The sequence below is a fragment of the Anopheles cruzii genome, chromosome 3 (assembly GCF_943734635.1).
Source record: "Anopheles cruzii chromosome 3, idAnoCruzAS_RS32_06, whole genome shotgun sequence".
Classification (NCBI taxonomy): Eukaryota; Metazoa; Arthropoda; class Insecta; order Diptera; family Culicidae; genus Anopheles; species Anopheles cruzii.
In genome coordinates, this window is record NC_069145.1 from 64,663,635 (window position 1) to 64,680,184 (window position 16,550).

At 51.7% G+C, this 16,550-nt stretch overlaps 1 protein-coding gene across 1 annotated transcript in view; it reads right to left on the bottom strand.

The window, feature by feature from the left end:
• Nucleotides 1-16,550, bottom strand: part of LOC128270790 (probable nuclear hormone receptor HR38) — a 100,086-nt gene that overhangs the window by 1,621 nt on the left and 81,915 nt on the right. Inside the window, exons 2-4 of the mRNA XM_053008209.1 lie at nucleotides 10,270-10,496; nucleotides 393-1,430; nucleotides 1-315 (exon numbers count right to left, since the gene is read on the bottom strand). The exon at nucleotides 1-315 is cut by the window's left edge and continues 889 nt beyond it. Coding sequence (XP_052864169.1) covers nucleotides 1-315; nucleotides 393-1,430; nucleotides 10,270-10,496 — 1,580 coding nt within the window. The remainder of the gene's footprint in view (nucleotides 316-392; nucleotides 1,431-10,269; nucleotides 10,497-16,550) is intronic.

The following is a 16,550-nucleotide window of genomic DNA, read 5'->3' on the forward strand; positions in this document are numbered from 1 at the left end:
CGCCGCAGCCACCTCGTTGTTGTTGATCGTATTGGGATTGTTGTTGTTCATGTAACCGGGCGAACTGGAAGCGGAGCTGGAGGCACTCGGCAGGGCGGAGTACTTGTGGTAGAGCGCGATCCGGGGCGGCTTCGGGCTCTCGCTGCTGGACGTCGACTCCGAGCGCTGGATCGGCAGCGACGAGCGCCGGTGGCAGGTAGTGGTGGCCGTGGCGACGGCTGCGGCCCCGCCGCCCGTCGTCGTGCTGACGTGCAGTTCGGCCACGGTCGGGAAGGGCGGCAGCGAGTAGGCGGTGTCCTGTGGTGTTCCGTAGCCCTGCAAAAGAAAAAAGGGACACGGAGTATTAGCTCAACTTTGTTGCTAGTCGGCGCTAGAGGGCGCTAGTATCGTACCGCTGATGGATGCTGATCGTACGAGGGCGAGTAGAAGCCGGTGCCGCCAGTGGGTGGCCCGCCCGTTGGATTGTTGTACTGGGTGATGCCCCCACCAACCGCTTGTCCGCCGGCCCCAAACTCGCCGTAATGGCCCTGATGGAGCGTCCCGGTCGCCGGAACTCCCGACGCGTGATGGTGGTGGTGGTGATGGTGTCCGTGGCCGTGACCATAGATCGGCCCGTGGTGGGCATACGCGGCCGTCACGGCCTGATGGTGGTGCGGGGACGCCACGGCCATCTTGAAGCAGTCGTCGTCCATCTTTAGCCCAAAGTTGGCCAGCTGATTGTACTTGATCGGGTACGTCTCCTGGAAGCTGGGCAGCAGCGAGCTGGCGCTCACCGGTCCCGCGACACCGGAGGTAGAGGGGCGCTGCTGGAGCGCGGGAAGTTGTTGTTGCTGCTGTTGTTGCTGTTGGACCAGGGCTGCTGGAATGCGAGCGCTGCTCGCCAGCACCGGATCGCTGCTGGAGCGAAGCGTCAGCAGACCGAGCTCCTCGGTTGACGAGGACTCGAACAGTAGGTCCGGCTCGGGTGGCTCGGTGGTTGCGGCTCGGGACGAAGGACCCCCAGCGCTGAACGGGCTCGGCACGAGCTCCTCCTGCTTGTAGGTCGCCTTCAGCAGCGCCGACGGGATGCTGTCGCTGGAGCCACCGAACGCGCCGCCGACGGACGGGTTGTCCTCGAGCCCGACGAGCGTATCGCTGGAGCTGTTCGAGTGCTGCGTCTGGTCGGCCAGGTACGACTCCGAGGGTGTGTGTGGTTGCGTCGTCGAGCTGAACAGTTCCACGAACTTGTCGAGCCCGGACGCCTCCGACGGGTGATGATGTCCCAGCGGCTGCTGCGGATGATGATGCTGCTGCTGCTGATGGGGATGATGATGATGCGGCTGTTGCTGCTGATGCGGTAGATGCGACGGGTAGGACTGCTGCTCCTGCTGATGGCTCTGCGATTGCGACAGTAAATAATCAAATGAAGAAACGGAACTAAAAGATGACGCCTGCTTCCGGAAGGCCATGGTCCGTGCCGAAACGGCAGAAAACGAAAAATGAGTGTGAGAGAAAGAGAGAGAAAAGAGAGAGAGAGAAGGAAGGAATGAGACATGATAATTAATAAAAATGGAAGTCACTCCGGCGCTCCGGCTTTCTGTGATGGCCGCCGCGCTTCCATGGTTCCGCTCCGCCGGGGAAGTCGGAAATTCGCAGCTCACAGGGCGTGGTCTGCGCCACGCAGCGCAATCGCCGTTCGGCTCGGGCCGTTCGACTTTTCACGCTTTCCCACCCGGCCCGGCGGTCCACTGGTTCGGAACACACTAAAATGGACCCCACCACCCATCGGAGCCGGACATTAATTGCGGAAAACCTGGGGTGGGCATCGACATTTGGGGCCGTTGGCATCGTAGCCCGTTCCGGCTCGTTGCCGACGTTGGGGTCGCGTTTTTCGCGAACGAACGAAATGCCAAAAGTCACGTCACTCGTCCATGTCCTTGAAGGACGCCGACGGGTGCTTCGCGAGGATTTGCGACGAGCGTGGCCACGGAGCTCATGAAAAATAAAGTCCCTCCAAGGTACGAGGTTTGATTGCAAAAACCGGAACCCCGGGACCGGACCGGTTGTTTGGTGCACCTTTCGGGTGGTGTGTGAATAATTTAGAGTCTATTTCGCCGAGCGAGGTCCTACTTTAGGGTGGTGCTGCCGAAGCATGAAGCACTTGCTGAAGCGTTGCGATTTGGTATCCTTCGCGGTCCACGAGTTAATGGAGTCACGCAATATGGAGGCGAAAATCCATCCCATTCCCAGCGGCCGGGACCATCATCTCCATCAAGTTGAATTGATTTAGTTTAATTGAGTACTTGAGTTTGGAATTTACACGTCACGGAAACATCGATTGGTGCAGCAGAGGGCTGAGTGCACTAGGTACAGTAAAGTTAGTACCTTAGAGACCTTAAATTGGATCAAATAAAAAGCTGCCTTTGTCATTTTAAGGTTTTGAGTGTAATTCTCTCTATGTTCTAGTTGCGCCATTTGTTTATTATATTCTATCGATGGCGCTTTTAGTGTGTCTTCTGTGAACTTAACTGAGATTGTTTCTTAAACTCAATATAAACGTTCTCGATCCTTGGCTCGCCTTTGAAGTACAACTAATTACTACTAATGACTAACTTATTAAAGCGGAGCTCTTGTTAGTGTTGATTTAGGAAAAAAGTGTTTTTAAATAACATCTTTAAAGTAATCTTTTTATTACAGCTCTTGTCGTAAGTATCACATCTACGGGAATTCATCTTAAGAGGACTTCTCATGAGGTCCGACATGATGACAGAAATATGCTGCACAATAAAAAGGGTTTCTTCTTCTTCTGAAAGATTCTTTTCATTGTACTGTGGAATAATAGAAACTTCAATAAACGTAGCCATTTAGTATAAACTGTAACTTGTAAATCTCAAACCGTTTCTTTCAGTAAGATTCAGGAAGATTCTTTGACAATAGTCTTTAAATCAATACAAACAAAAGAAGGGTCTATGACATTGACAGGATTAATCCTACTTACAATTCATATTGAAAACCATTGCCTATTTCTATTTTAGAGAACAAAAAAATGATTGCTACCCAGCAGGTGAGTTGTAGTTGCTGTGTTATGGTATGACTTGGAGGCCAAATTTGAAGAACTCGGTCAGCAAGCAACAGCAACAGGAAGTCCTTAGTCCTCCACATAGCGCACAGATGGCTAGAAGCAAAACAATTTCAGTTTCTATGCCTAAAACTTTTAACAATTTTTCTATCTCAAGAACAGCTTCGAAGCTTCGGGATGCTTTCGGACGGCGAAAGCGATGCTAAAGTTCGCGACCGATTTCATCCGAAGTGGAGCCAGTGAAGCGACACAAAAACCGGGCCAACCCGCTTTGTCGCTCCCAGAAAACCAATCAATTGGTTAATTGCCGCACCGAGGCGATGCGTCGTCGTACAGGCCCCGACCCATCAACCTAGATTTTGCCCCCGCTTGGTACACCCCGGCCGGAAACGCGCCACCAATGCCACCCCCTGAAGGGGGTCGGGTGGGAAAAGCCCCATCTAGCTGGCGTTCCCATGGTGGGCGCCCACGCAACCACTGCGCGTTGTCGAAAATTGATCTTCTTCGATTAAAAAGCGTGCAGCGTCATGCGGGGCCACCGACGAGAGCAGGTCGCGAAAGCAGCATCGGCTCATCTTCGAACAGGGGTGGGCCTTTCACTTTCCCCTGAGGAGGTTTTGCTGTCGTTGCCTTTATTTAACTTAGTTCCCCCGGCGTTGATATTAAATTTCGGATCGATTTCCGATTTGTGCGAACATCAGTTCGGAACTCACTTCCGCTTTCGCAACCGAAGCTGGGGAGGGCCGTGGGTCGGTGGGTCGGATCGGGACGTGCCGGGTGACTTATGTAGTGTACATACATTTCTCACGATGCATCTTCCACCGGAGCGGCGCTTATCGAACGGACCGCATCGCATCGGCGGCGGTGGCGGCGAAAGGCGAAAACAAATAAAATCACAATACGACGACCGATCGGCGGTGGTGGTGGTGGCGGTCACGGAGGAGCACCGACCGACCGCGTCCTGGGGAACGTGAACGTGCATCGCGTCGCGAAAGGCAGGAACAGAACCGAACCCCGCGCCAACCGGGGCGAACTTTTATCTGATTAAATTAAATTTGAATCCGTGACAATTCCCGGGCCGGTAAAGGAAGTGTTCTGTTTCTGAGGTGAAGGGAGTGGAGCGAGGGCCGGCGAGTACTAGAACCGGCTGTGATTGAACGGACCGCGAAAGGGCCATCCCTGGCCAGGCATCCCGATCGAGCGGCCCCCGCTGCGGGTGGTAAGATGCCATCGATTGTGATGCTCAAGCAGCGAAGACCTGGTCTGGCCGCGGCGCATCTTGATCGTGAGTGTAGCGCTTCGCCCAACCCCGGGGGGGGAAAGTGAATCCCGGACCTCGGGGGACAAACAAAAAAATCGCAAACAAAGTCGTGTGCAAAATAGGGGCGAAAATATGTAGGAAACACACAAACAAACAAACAAAAAACCCGGGAAGCTCCAACCATGGACAAATGGCGCCGATTGGCCAGCGGAGCGTGCGGTGTTTGGCGTTGGAAGTTGGAATACATAATTCGGACCCGAGCCCGGTCGCGGCTTCACATATTTGAATATTTTTCCGGTCGCCAAAACGGTGGTGAAAGCGACCGCTTGGGACGGGAATGCAGTGTTGCACCAAAAAAAAAAGGTGACAATTGGCCAGGAAATGGTTTAAAACTCGTTTAGATGGCATTTGTTTCGGAAACGATCGCCTGTTGACAACGTTTTCTAATAGTAGTACTAGAATTCTTCGAAAGTAATACTGATTTCCTTTAATTTAATTCATTTGCCACCCTTTAAATGCTTAAAAAGTGTTTATGGTTTAGGGTCATCAAGGTTTTGTTGATCGGAATGAAAGTAGAAATAGGAACACCCGTATTCCATTGAACCACCCATTGAAAGATTTTTAAGTTTTCAAAACAGAGTAGGGTTTTCTCACATCTCAAACGACTGTAAGTCGCTATGAAATGAATGGTACTAAAGGATCATTAACAGTTATGAAAATCAAGAATTGACCTTCAACTATAATCGATACAATAATTTATAATCTGTTTGGAACGTGACAAAAGCCTTCGATTGTCCTGTTTTGTTGGTATAACTCCATTTTATCAATATGATTCGGTTACAATCGCATTCATCTCGATAACAATTTTAAACTGGTCTTTGGCTTGGCTTGGCCATGCACTCGACACTTTATTCAGTAAAGGTTATCTACCATCAAATGACCCTAGAGATTCTAAACAGCTGGTTCCGGCATTCGGAACGATCGAAAAAGCGATCGCGGGTTCTGTCGCATTGCTTGCCTGGATTTTCCCAGCCGTGGGGTACCGGGCGGCACATAACTCATAAGCAGCACATTGTCACTTAATCACTCCCGAGCACGGCACATGCTGCGATGTCATGTGCGATTTTATCGGACGCGATCAGCGCGGATTCGAAAGGGGTTCCATAAAATATTACGCTGGTAGCTACAGGAACCTGCGTCCAGTCCTTGGCATTGCCAGTTTGTTTATCACCTTTCCTATCGCGACGCGCTCGACGCGACTCTATTGGCCGTAATGAAGTCTCCGGCGAGACCAAGCGGGATAAACAAACACCACGAAACACGGGGCGAGAAAGCCATTTGCGTGATAATAGGGCCGAGCGAGGACTCAGCAGGACGTCCCCGATCCCGAGGGGGGCGCACCGTTTTGTCTAGCGCGCTCGGCCTCGCACGACGAATCACGAACCGAAAAAAGGGATGGGCTCGATGCGCAAACGGGTCCGAGGGGCATAGCGGTCGGAACATAAAACATCTCGCGGAATCGTGAACTTTCTCGGTCACATCTGCCGCTGCTGCGGCACGAGGGCACATTAACGGAGCATAGCGTAGCATGCGGAACCGATTGGCGTGCCGTTACGCCGATCGCCGGGCGCAGCGAATGTGTCCCGTTTGTTTGAGGTTACGGTGCCTCGACCGAAGAATGCGCCGCAAGGACCCTGGCCGTGCCGTGGGCCGTCGTGCATCGTTTTGGCGTGCCCAAAAATATTTTGCGCATGGACTTGTTGATTGTTTGCGGTTATAATAAATATTATTTGTGTGTTGTGTAAAAAAACTAAGAACAATGAATCGAAAGTACACTTTCCAGTAAGAGTTTTATGTTAATGTTATCGTAAGGTCTCTTCTGTTTGTATAAATATTGAGTGACGTATGCAAGGGTTAATAATTATGATTAATCATTATTTATTATTTAATTTAATATTGGCGGGATTTATTATTGTTTCGAGCGTATTTTTTGTTCCCAAGTTCTCTCTCTCTCTTGTCACGTAGGGTAACACTGTTACCGACCCATTGCACCGCGTACCTACGTTCGGAAAACTGTCAAAATGAATTGCAATCTCAATTTTTCTGACCCTCCCACAAAAAACAGGTCCAAACGGGCGACACTTTGGCCACCCCGCAGGGCGCAAAGCAATCCGTCAACATTGGGCCCCGCCGCGTGATACCTGTTGCGGCTGCCGCTGGCCCCGAGCACCGCGCTTTGATTGCTGCAGTTGCCGCAGTAGAAAGGTGGCCAGTGTCTCCCGCAGAGTGAGGTCCTCTGGTAGCCCTCACGTAGCCCGTTTCCGCAGTGAATTCCTGGCGCTCGGCCAAACAAAAGGCCATCGAGGCCAACAAGCACGTTATCAGCGGGTGCGATGCTACTCCGGAGCAGCATAAAAGAAGCCACAGCCGAGAGGCATCGCACATGTCGCGCCCCGGACCGGAGGCCACCCCGGGCACTCGGTTCTCGGCACGACGCGCACGGGAGAAAGCTGTCGAACTCGTGATTTATTGAATGGTTTCGGTTCGATGGCTTTCGGTGGGTGTGTGTTTGTGTGTGCGGATGTCAGGAGGCCGGTCTCTCCTGCCACAGGTGTCGCACCTTGCCCCCGCTCGGTGGGAGACCACCGTTTTTCTCCGGCGCCCACCCGAAACGATCCACTTGACGTATCCTTTTGTCCGTATCGTTCGTCATAATCATCTCCATCACCATCATCATCATCATCGTCGTCATCATCATTATCACGATCATTATGAGAGTGTACACGTACTACTATCGGCGATTTGCAATCTTGAAATCTCGCTGACTCTCGCTGGACCCGTGTGTGCCGCGTGGCCTCGAGGCGAAGAGATCGCGATCCTGTGAGTAGCCCCGGACCCGGGCCGGGTTAACCTGTCAAGCGATCTAGCGATCGAGCGATCCTTGCTGGTAGCACGGGCCATTAATAAGCCATCGGGAGGAAGTGCAGGCGCAGGCGAGTGGCTCCGACCGGACGGACAACCGGCAAGTGTTTCCTTTGGAGAAGATAGGTATTCTCGTGAGGGATTCTTGTGGTGTTCGTTTTCAAGGTGGAACATCTTTAAAAAGTATGAGGCGCGCTTTGCCAGACATTTTGCTATAATCGCTCAATAATCAATAGATTTTACATTGCTTAATTATTTCTAGACAACCTACATTGTTTTGTAGCAAATGAACAGCGGATTGGCATGATTTTTGTTCATTAAAAGATTCTTAGAACGGAAGGTGCAGTTTCTTTAGCCGAAGTTCGGATTTATAGGGGACATAGTGTACCGAAGAATACCATTACAAGGTAGAATATTAGTAGAAATCTATATATATAAAAATCAAGTTGTGTCTGTGTGTCTCAAGTGAACTCCGAAACTACTGGACCGATTGACTCCAAATTTGGTATACAGGGGTTTTAGGGGCCGGGGAGTGTCGTTATCATGGTTAGAAACCCCTCACCCCCCTTTTTCTTTGCCCTTCCATACAACTAACCGTTAAAAACATCAATTGCTCCACAAGTTATGAATCGAATTTCATCAAAACTTGCACAATGGTTGCTGGTCACCTGAGAAACCATGTGACTAAATTTGGTCCTTACAGGACGAGGGGAAGGAGGGATCCCCATACAACCCCAATCCTTAAAATACTTCCTAGGGCAATATGGGTATCGTTTCTTAGGTTTTGGTGGTCTGTAAATCGATTGGTTTCACTTAAAAGCCTTTTCCTTCCTTCTTCCACCTACCACCACCCCTCATTCCATCCATCTTGAAGTAGAACTGATGTTGGGGTGAACTGCATAGCTTGTGTTTAATTATTGAAGAAGGTGAGAAAAAGAAGGAGAGAGAGGGAGAGAGAGATGGGGGGAGAGAAAGAGAGAAAGAAAGAGAGAGAGAAAGAGAGAAAAAGAGATGGATAGAGAGAGAGAGAGAGAGATAGCAACGGACTGCTACAGCCTTCTAGATTGCAATTAGGATCATATAGTAGAAAAAGTACATTTCACACCTCCCGGGAGAGGGGCTCCCATACAAACATTTACATAAAATTCAGCATAATTCGGGTTATTTTCGAACAAATCGAACCAAATTCTGCAGGTGGGAGTGTTTGGTAAGGGGAAATGTTCTGGTGAATTTTTGAAACCCTTCGCCACTTTACAAAGGGTGGCTCCCATACAAAATTAGGGTAAATGGCAGCAAAATTCGAAAAGTGTTCCAACAATTTGAGTCAAATTTAGCTGGTGCGAGTTTTGCCATGTATCCACCGGGTAGCGGGAAGGAAAGCCAATCGGATACATCACCGGGAAGCCCTATCATTCGGAACAGAGTAACGGGAGGAGGAAAGGGAAACTGAACAAATACGTCACCGGGAAGCCCGATCGTGTGAAAAGTAGGAGTAACGGGAAATGCAAAGGGAAGCTGATCGGATACGTCACCAGGAAGTCCTTTGAAACGACGGATAAGCGAGAAATGAGGATGAAATGAGGCGTGGCAACGCGCGCCGGGATCAGCTAGTAAGCGATAAAACAAGAATGAAGCGCCTTTTGGGTTTGCGCAATCGAAGAAAAGGAATCCATACAAAATGTTCGTGAATTTTTTGTGATAATTCGAAAAACGAGTTTCTTTCAGGTATAAAACACCCTAAGGATATCAAAAGATAAGTTGCGTTACTTAGTTCTTTGGTTTTTTAAGAGCGGCCTACAAACTGACCCCCTTGTTAGCCTTTACAAGTCTTAACCGAGACTGATCCTTTGCACATTTATTTGCATTATTTAATACAAAATATGATTCTGTTTCGATTCGTTAAGTCACCGTTAGCATCTAGAATCATTGGACAACCGAAACTGCATTATTTCAGTAGGAAGAATCTAAAAAAGACGATTTACTTGTCGGTTTTGGGATTTAGCTTCATTTTCGGCATTGCAGAATTTTAATGTTCTCGAATGTTTCTATGTGAAAGACTATTATGTTGGTGCTACGGCTTTGTCGGTTCTGATAATAATAAAAAAATAAATGTAGTGGCTTCGAAAAGGCTTCTGATTCTTATCGTGACAAAGGACATAGTATTAAACTGGTTCAAATAACCATTACATTCCACTTGAATAGTGTTTTACAATATTGCTTTCAGGAAAACTGCAATTAGTGTTATTAGTGAGAAGTTGAAACAATAGCCTCAACCCAAGCTGGTTGCTTTCTCCCGAAAGTGGGCAATGGAGTCCACCTTCAGCCTTCAACATGATGGTGTGATGTTTCCTTCAGTAATTTCACCCCCGGTCCGCACCATCGCCAGTCGCGGTGCGGCCACTCGATCGCCACTCGACAGATTATGACGGCCGGCTGCGGGATAAGCGATCGCGATGCTGTCGAAACGGAACGGTTGACAGTTTCGCGGGCTTACCGATGCAACGGGCCAACCCGCTTATCATGCCCATCAACTCCGGGCAGGGGGCCGGGAAGGGGCTCTTAGCAAAGTTGTTTGGTTTTACGTGGTTGTTTTGGGAAGAGAAAGGGCGCACGGAGCACACTTTGTCCGAAGGGCCCCGAGACAATCGGTACGAGCCATCGGGCCATCGTTTGCTCGACGTTTATTAAGTGTTGCCGATAAGCGTGTACGACTATGGCCTGGCGCACACACACACACACCTCGCTTATCGCACCATCTTGATTCCGAACCCCCCCCCCCCCCCCCATGGTTTCGTGAGGTGAAGAAATATTGATTTTCTTTTAAAACCCCAAACGCGGCCACCTCGTGGCCTCCGGGCTAGTCGAAGGGAATGGCTTTTTGATCGGTTTTTGAAACCAGCCCGACAGCCCGACGACGGTGTCAGGTGGCTGTCAGGCACCGCGGTTGGGCTTTCAATTAACCTCTCAAAGGGTGGGCGAACTACAGTACACTGCGCTAGGGATTACACCACACCTCACGGTGGCTTACCTGAGGCTGCAGCAGTAACATGCTGGTCGCTGAGCTGCTGCCGCTGGTACCGTCCTCGGCTGTTGGCTTGCTGCGCAGACTGTCGTCCGGCTGTCGGTCACCGGCACCGGAAGCGGGACTCCGGGCGTCGGTTATCGGGCACGTCACGGTCGGTGCTGCCGGGAGGTCCGCTGGGACCGCCGGTACCGCTGATGAGGTGGCCAGTCGCGATAGCAAATGGGGAGCACCTACGGACGGGATAGGGCAGAGATTAGTTTAAAATTATTAGAAAGATACCCGGCTGGCAGAATGCTTCTCCCAGCCGGCCGGTCAGCCTACACGCGGATCTTAAAAGGCCCACCCTCCTTAAGCTAACGTGGCAATTATGGCGCGATTTGAGTCATTTGTTGTCGGCTCCGATCCGGATGTCACTTATCGGCAAGGTGATCATGATCCACGTGCTTACTAATATTGCTTACTAAACCTGACCCGAAGCACACATACACGCACACACACACACAGACACACGCAGAGATAAAAACGTCCCCCCCGATCGAAGCAATCGCTTCGCGACCTCTTAATGACACCCCGCAAACGATTATGGAGATTGACGAATATTTTGCAACGGCCCCCGAGCGCCCCGTTATCGGACAAAGTCGCAAAAAAAATAACCAAACTGTGCGCTAGCTGAACAAATTTATGCGATGCTCCTACGCGATGATGCCGCTTTCGGGGCGGGCCACGGACAGATACAGCACCGAAAAAATCAAAACCCACCTCTAACGGACCACCTTTCAAGATTTTTGCTTTTAATCCCCTGTGATGTAGGTTCACGGGTCGCCACGAAACACGATTTACATCGTGAACAGCGCGCGAAGTCCGAACCAATTTTTGTTTGTTTGCTCAGAAACGGTTGAATTTATTTTGCCGCGAGGATGACCCACGAAAATACACACTCGGCGAGTTCGCTCGTCAACTGGGAACTGCTTCACTTTCCTCCGGAAACGGTTTCGCGGCTGAGGTTAGCCAAGTACGACGTGGCGAGAGTGCGCCGGCGTCCCGAGTTAGCTGAAAGTGGTTGAGTGTTTTAATTTAATTTAAACACATTCAATTTGAGTTCATATCGCACGGCGCCGTCACGCTTCGAATGGCCCGCTTCGTAGCCCACAGAAAAAAAGGGGCGTGTACAGCGAAAGGGGTCCTCGGAGGCTTTATCTTCCGCGGTGCGCCACGGGGTGCCACACAAAAGGACACTCTTCGGGCGGCGCCATCGGAGTGGAAAATTTCCCGAAGGAACCATAAAATCAGTGATATTTAGCGCGGCTTCATTATCGGCGCCGACGGTGTGATGGGGGAAACCGAGGACGCGGCGCCAACAGAAAGTGTGAAGAATGTTAAATTGAGCGTCACCAATTCAAGGCACGGACTCTCGGTCGCTGCATAAACCTTGATTTATAGACATTCACATTAAAGTCCTGGCCTAGGTGCTGAGCCGGCGAGTTACTGAGGTACTGAGCCAGACACAGCTGTCAGTTGGTGGCAAAGTGTGTGTGTTTTGATGACATGAAGAAAGTGGACATTAGATGTCGGTTCACCCAAAAAAAACAGGCCTCACCTAGCTCAGAGCCTCAGAGTTAGAGAGAGAGCCCGCCACAGCGCCTCGCCGTGATTGATTCACCGTGCCGTCCGGAACGTCCCCACGGAAATCGGAAATTCGATAATACACACACACACACGCAGAGACATGCGATGCACGGCCTTCCCCCCCAGAAACGCATTTCATGGGAACGGAAAGGCGGCTCGAAAAGACTCATCAGCTCTCAAGACCGGAGGAGGACCCCCAGGGGCCAACGAGGACGCGGGGCATATGTGTGTTGCATGCTGGCACCCGCTGCGCCACTGAGGTTGAGACCCCAAAGGGGGCGGACAAAACCTCCCCAATGGCACACGAAATAAAAACAACACGCAGATAAAGGCAGCTCGGAGTCGGAGCGAAAGCATCGGAAAACGAAAAAAAATCATCATCATCAAAGCGGGGCAACCCGAGTGGGGCCCCGGGCGGGTGTGCGGTACGTGCGTACACGTGCATGATGAAATCTTAATTCGATTCGAATGGGTCGGTCCGGCCCTCCCGGCGGCAGCCAGGCCGGAGTAATTGCGTGACCGTGACTGATCAGGGTAAATTCGGTTGTCTCTTCTCCTCCGAGCCGCTCCACGCCTTTCGCAGGGGCCGCGGCCTCGGGCTCGGGAACGGCACTCTTATGCTGACCACCCGAAGCCCGAAGCATCGACCCCCGCCCGACGCACCTCCGACAGACACGCAAGGGACCCACGTGTGATGGCGCGATCTTGATCGCGCGCACCCGGGAAGTGCCTTCCGATGGAGCGCACCCGCCCGATTAGCAGCAGCACGCCCGAACGGGTCAACGGGGACGCATAAAAGCCGGAGGGAGGACCCACCCGGCGGACACGATCGTGCACGGGTCGGGAAATTAATGCGATCGTCACTAGAATTTAAAATCGCACTCACAGCACTCGGTGCGCGGTGCTCGTTACGCGCGGCGCGCGGCCCCTACAAAAGACTTCGATGCGCCGACGAACGACGAACGGCGAAACATTTGTTTTATGATAATTTTAATCAGCTCTAATAAGAAAAAAACAGCAACACCAACAGCAAGGAAAGCACACCGCGCGGCAAGCGAAGCACGGCACACGGAACCGTTACACGCGGGGCCTGGTCGGGCGTTTTATGCTCCCTGGTGCACCACCGTAAGTGCATCGCCACCGACGGAGTGCACGGTTGCAGAAGTTGTATAATTCCCAGCGGGGTTGTGCCAAAGCGCGGCGACCGCATAATCAATCAACGGTCCCTTAGAAAGAAAGAAAGACCGGCGCAGAGAGAGAGAGAGAGAGAGAGAGAGCGGCCGAGGCCGCTTCCTCCGATCGGCGCTCGAAAAAGGAAGCTTTTTAGCGGCCAAAAAGGCCGTCCCGCGGTCGGTGAGTCATCAATCAAGATTTCAATTAACGCGCGCAACAAACACTGCCACACAAACACACACACGCGGGGCACCAAATGCGCCTGGTGCGGCCGAAAAACTTCCCGGCCGCGGGATGGTGCTGAAAGTGCACACCTCACCGGAGGTCACTGAAACGCTAACCACAGCCCAAGGATAGTGCCGTGCCGCGTATGTGTGGCCGTTTATTTGAATTTGATTTTCGCATTAAGCGAATCCCGCCGCCCGCCACACAGCACACGAAGCGGTTCGAAGCGGGTCAGTTCGGTGGAAATAAATCAGTTCCTTCGGCACCGGCCCACCGGCCGACGCCCGCCCGGGGCATCCCTTCGTGGAAGGGCCCCTTTGCCGGAGACGGAGAAAGAACTTTTCAATCAATTAGCGCCGGCAGCTATTATTTTGTGGCCGGCCCCGCTCGGGGAAAAGCTCAGTAACTAACGGGGGTGAAAATTTATAATAATATCTTTGTTAATCTTAAGTGCGGCCATGTTCGTTTACCGTAAATTAAAGGCCTCCCCACTCCCCGGTGGGTCCACCAGGCCCGGCGGGTGCCGTTAGAGCTGGCGTCGCTGGGGAACACTGAGCTTGACGCCCATAAGCCCTTATGCTTCTCGATTTCAGTGCCAAGCCCGGGCGGTCCCAAGGCGGGCGAGATGGCCGAGGCCTCCATAAGAAAGGCCTCCGCCCGCCTCGTCATCCGGCACCATCATCATCGACGCGCGCACAATCATTGATGGGGGTGTTTTGTGTGCGTGCGCGAGGCTATGTTTGAAAATTAAGCTTAATTTAAATCGTAAAATAAAACACCATAATTATGTGGTCGATGGTTCGATGTCTTTCGCCTCTCTGTCCGCCTGTCTTTCCACCGTTTATGGTGCTCCACCATCCGCCATCGCACATTCTTTCGCGCGCGTGAGAAGCTCTGGAAAGGCTGGAATCCGCGCGCGTTTCAACGCCCGAACCCCAGCCAAATCCCATTTATGTTGCGGGTGGATGATAAATGGCCATCTCGCATGTTACGCCAATGGGAAGCCCCGACGAACAGTGTCCCCGAGGAGTCCAGCAGGAGGAGGAGGAGGAGAAGGAGGAGGATGTTTGCCATGGCCATGAAGGTAAACCGCGATGGGAGCGAACTGTTGTCACAGCGCCATTATTGGACTTTAATTGAGCCGCGCACCGGGCAGGAAGTTATGTCACCCAGAGAGGTATGTGCGTCAGGCCGCCCGGGGTCGGCCGGGAGATTAAGGAATTTGTCCGCCACCGAACGGGGCAGAGAGCCCCGAACTAAGACTGAGACTTTTCCCTTTTTAAAACACATCGCCACCGATATTGCGCTGATGGCTGTGCGGTTGCAGAAAGTAGCAATGTCGGGTGGCTTTTGAAGGTTCCATTAACGAATTACGGTGAATGCAGCAGAAGAGGTATTTTCGAAGCAAAACCAAAATAGATAATGCGTGGATCCAAAAGGGGACATGCGGATGGTCCAAATTTTATGCAATCGTTATGCATTTTTTCTATGATTCTCCTAGGTGGCTTATTACTTCTGTAAAATAGCATGCCTTTAAAAATGGAAATGTCGTCCAAAGGGATTACTGCGAAGCATTGTTGGAAGGTTTGAACGGGAGATACTGTAATGAAATGACACAGATGTTTAATTCTTCTTCGATTGTGTGTGAAGCTCTTTAACTGCTTTTAGCTCCAACAATTTTGAGTTCAAAGAAAAGTCATATTGCGCCGCTGGCATAAAATGCTTCCTTGAGAATGATTGTATTCAAATATAAAAAAAGAACATCGTTCTCCCGAAAGATCTTCTGGACTCATGGATCCATGTAATACTAAAGCCGATGGTCCCATAAAATGAGCCAACTTCGATGCCCCAGCAATACCCGGCATGGATCGTATGAGCTTTTATTTGCCAAATAACGCGACCCTACGCGAAGAAGAAGCGCAAGAAATCCCGTCGCGAATGCGCAGATGCATCACTCTGTGTCTTCTGATTTCGCTTTGGTCTCTGTCTGTCGCTCCACGGTGTCTTCGTTGTACTTTGGAGTCCAAAAATAGCCGCCACGGCCACGGCGAAGAAGCCACTGGGTTTGTGCTGCGTAAACTCCAAACTTTGGCCACGTTACATAAGAGGAGCGGTCCCATAGCCCGAGGTCCGAGACCGGCCCGGAGCCGGAGCTGGAAGCCCCCGCGGGTGCGCTCCCGTCGTCGGAAAGTGAAAAAGGAGGGAGACATTGGCCGAAAATATTGTGATGATGCAGGAGAGAGAGAAAGAGAGATGAGCTTTTATCACCGACGAACGAAAGCCGCGATCGTCACTTTCGCTTTTCGCTCGTCCGCAAAGCTCTTCAGCGGCACCGGCCGCCGGAAGGAGACCGCTAGGAGGTGTGCTCGTGTGAAGTGCTCGATGGGTGTCTCCGGACGGGCGCGAGGAGAGAAAAACTCCGATGATCCCAGATGCAACCGCGGGGGGAACTTTGGATAGGATCCCGCTCTCTTAAGAAAAAAGAACCAAAGAGCCAAAAAAACGGAGACTTCAACCCGAACCCGAACACTCATACACACAGACAACCGTGGGCACGCACGCACGCGCGGGTTAGGGTTTATCGCAATTTTCTCATCAGCGCCAGGCGAAAGAAGACAACCTAAGCGAAGCGAACGGAGCGAAGAAAAGTCCCAAAAATAAAAACTGAAGACGATCTTTACGATTCGACGTTCGGCGGCGGCCGGCCGCCGCTTCTTCGGTGATTACGGGAGGCGATATTTTTTCTGTCCAACCGCCTCCGGTTGCTCCGTCTTTCCCCCGCCCGGACGGTGGCCGAGATTTGGGTCCCTTCGGTTTTTGGCACTCCGCACTCCCGCTTTCTACTTGACTGACTGTCTCCGGAGCTCGGATGGGCTCGGATCATTAGGCCCGGTTGTCCGGGGCTCAGCATAAAACAAATGATCGCCCATGACTACGGCCAGGGCCGGCCGAAAACCCGACGGTCCCTTCGGACCGGACCGTAGACAATGATCCAGCCCGGCGTGTGCCCGATCCATCATGACGCTCTCTGCCCGCGATTTGTGGGCCACAGATCAGAATTAGAAAACGTTAAACAAAATGGCGCCGCGAAGTCGGATCGGGTCGATCGGATCGCTAATGAACCGGCAACCGGCGCTTGTCGGTCGGTCGCAAAACATCGGTAATGTTTTCAATTATCCCCGCGCTTCACCGGGCTTCCATCTCTAAGCGCGATGTGGGTGGGCTCCAGCTCCCACCCACAGACCCCCGGAAGCCCCGGA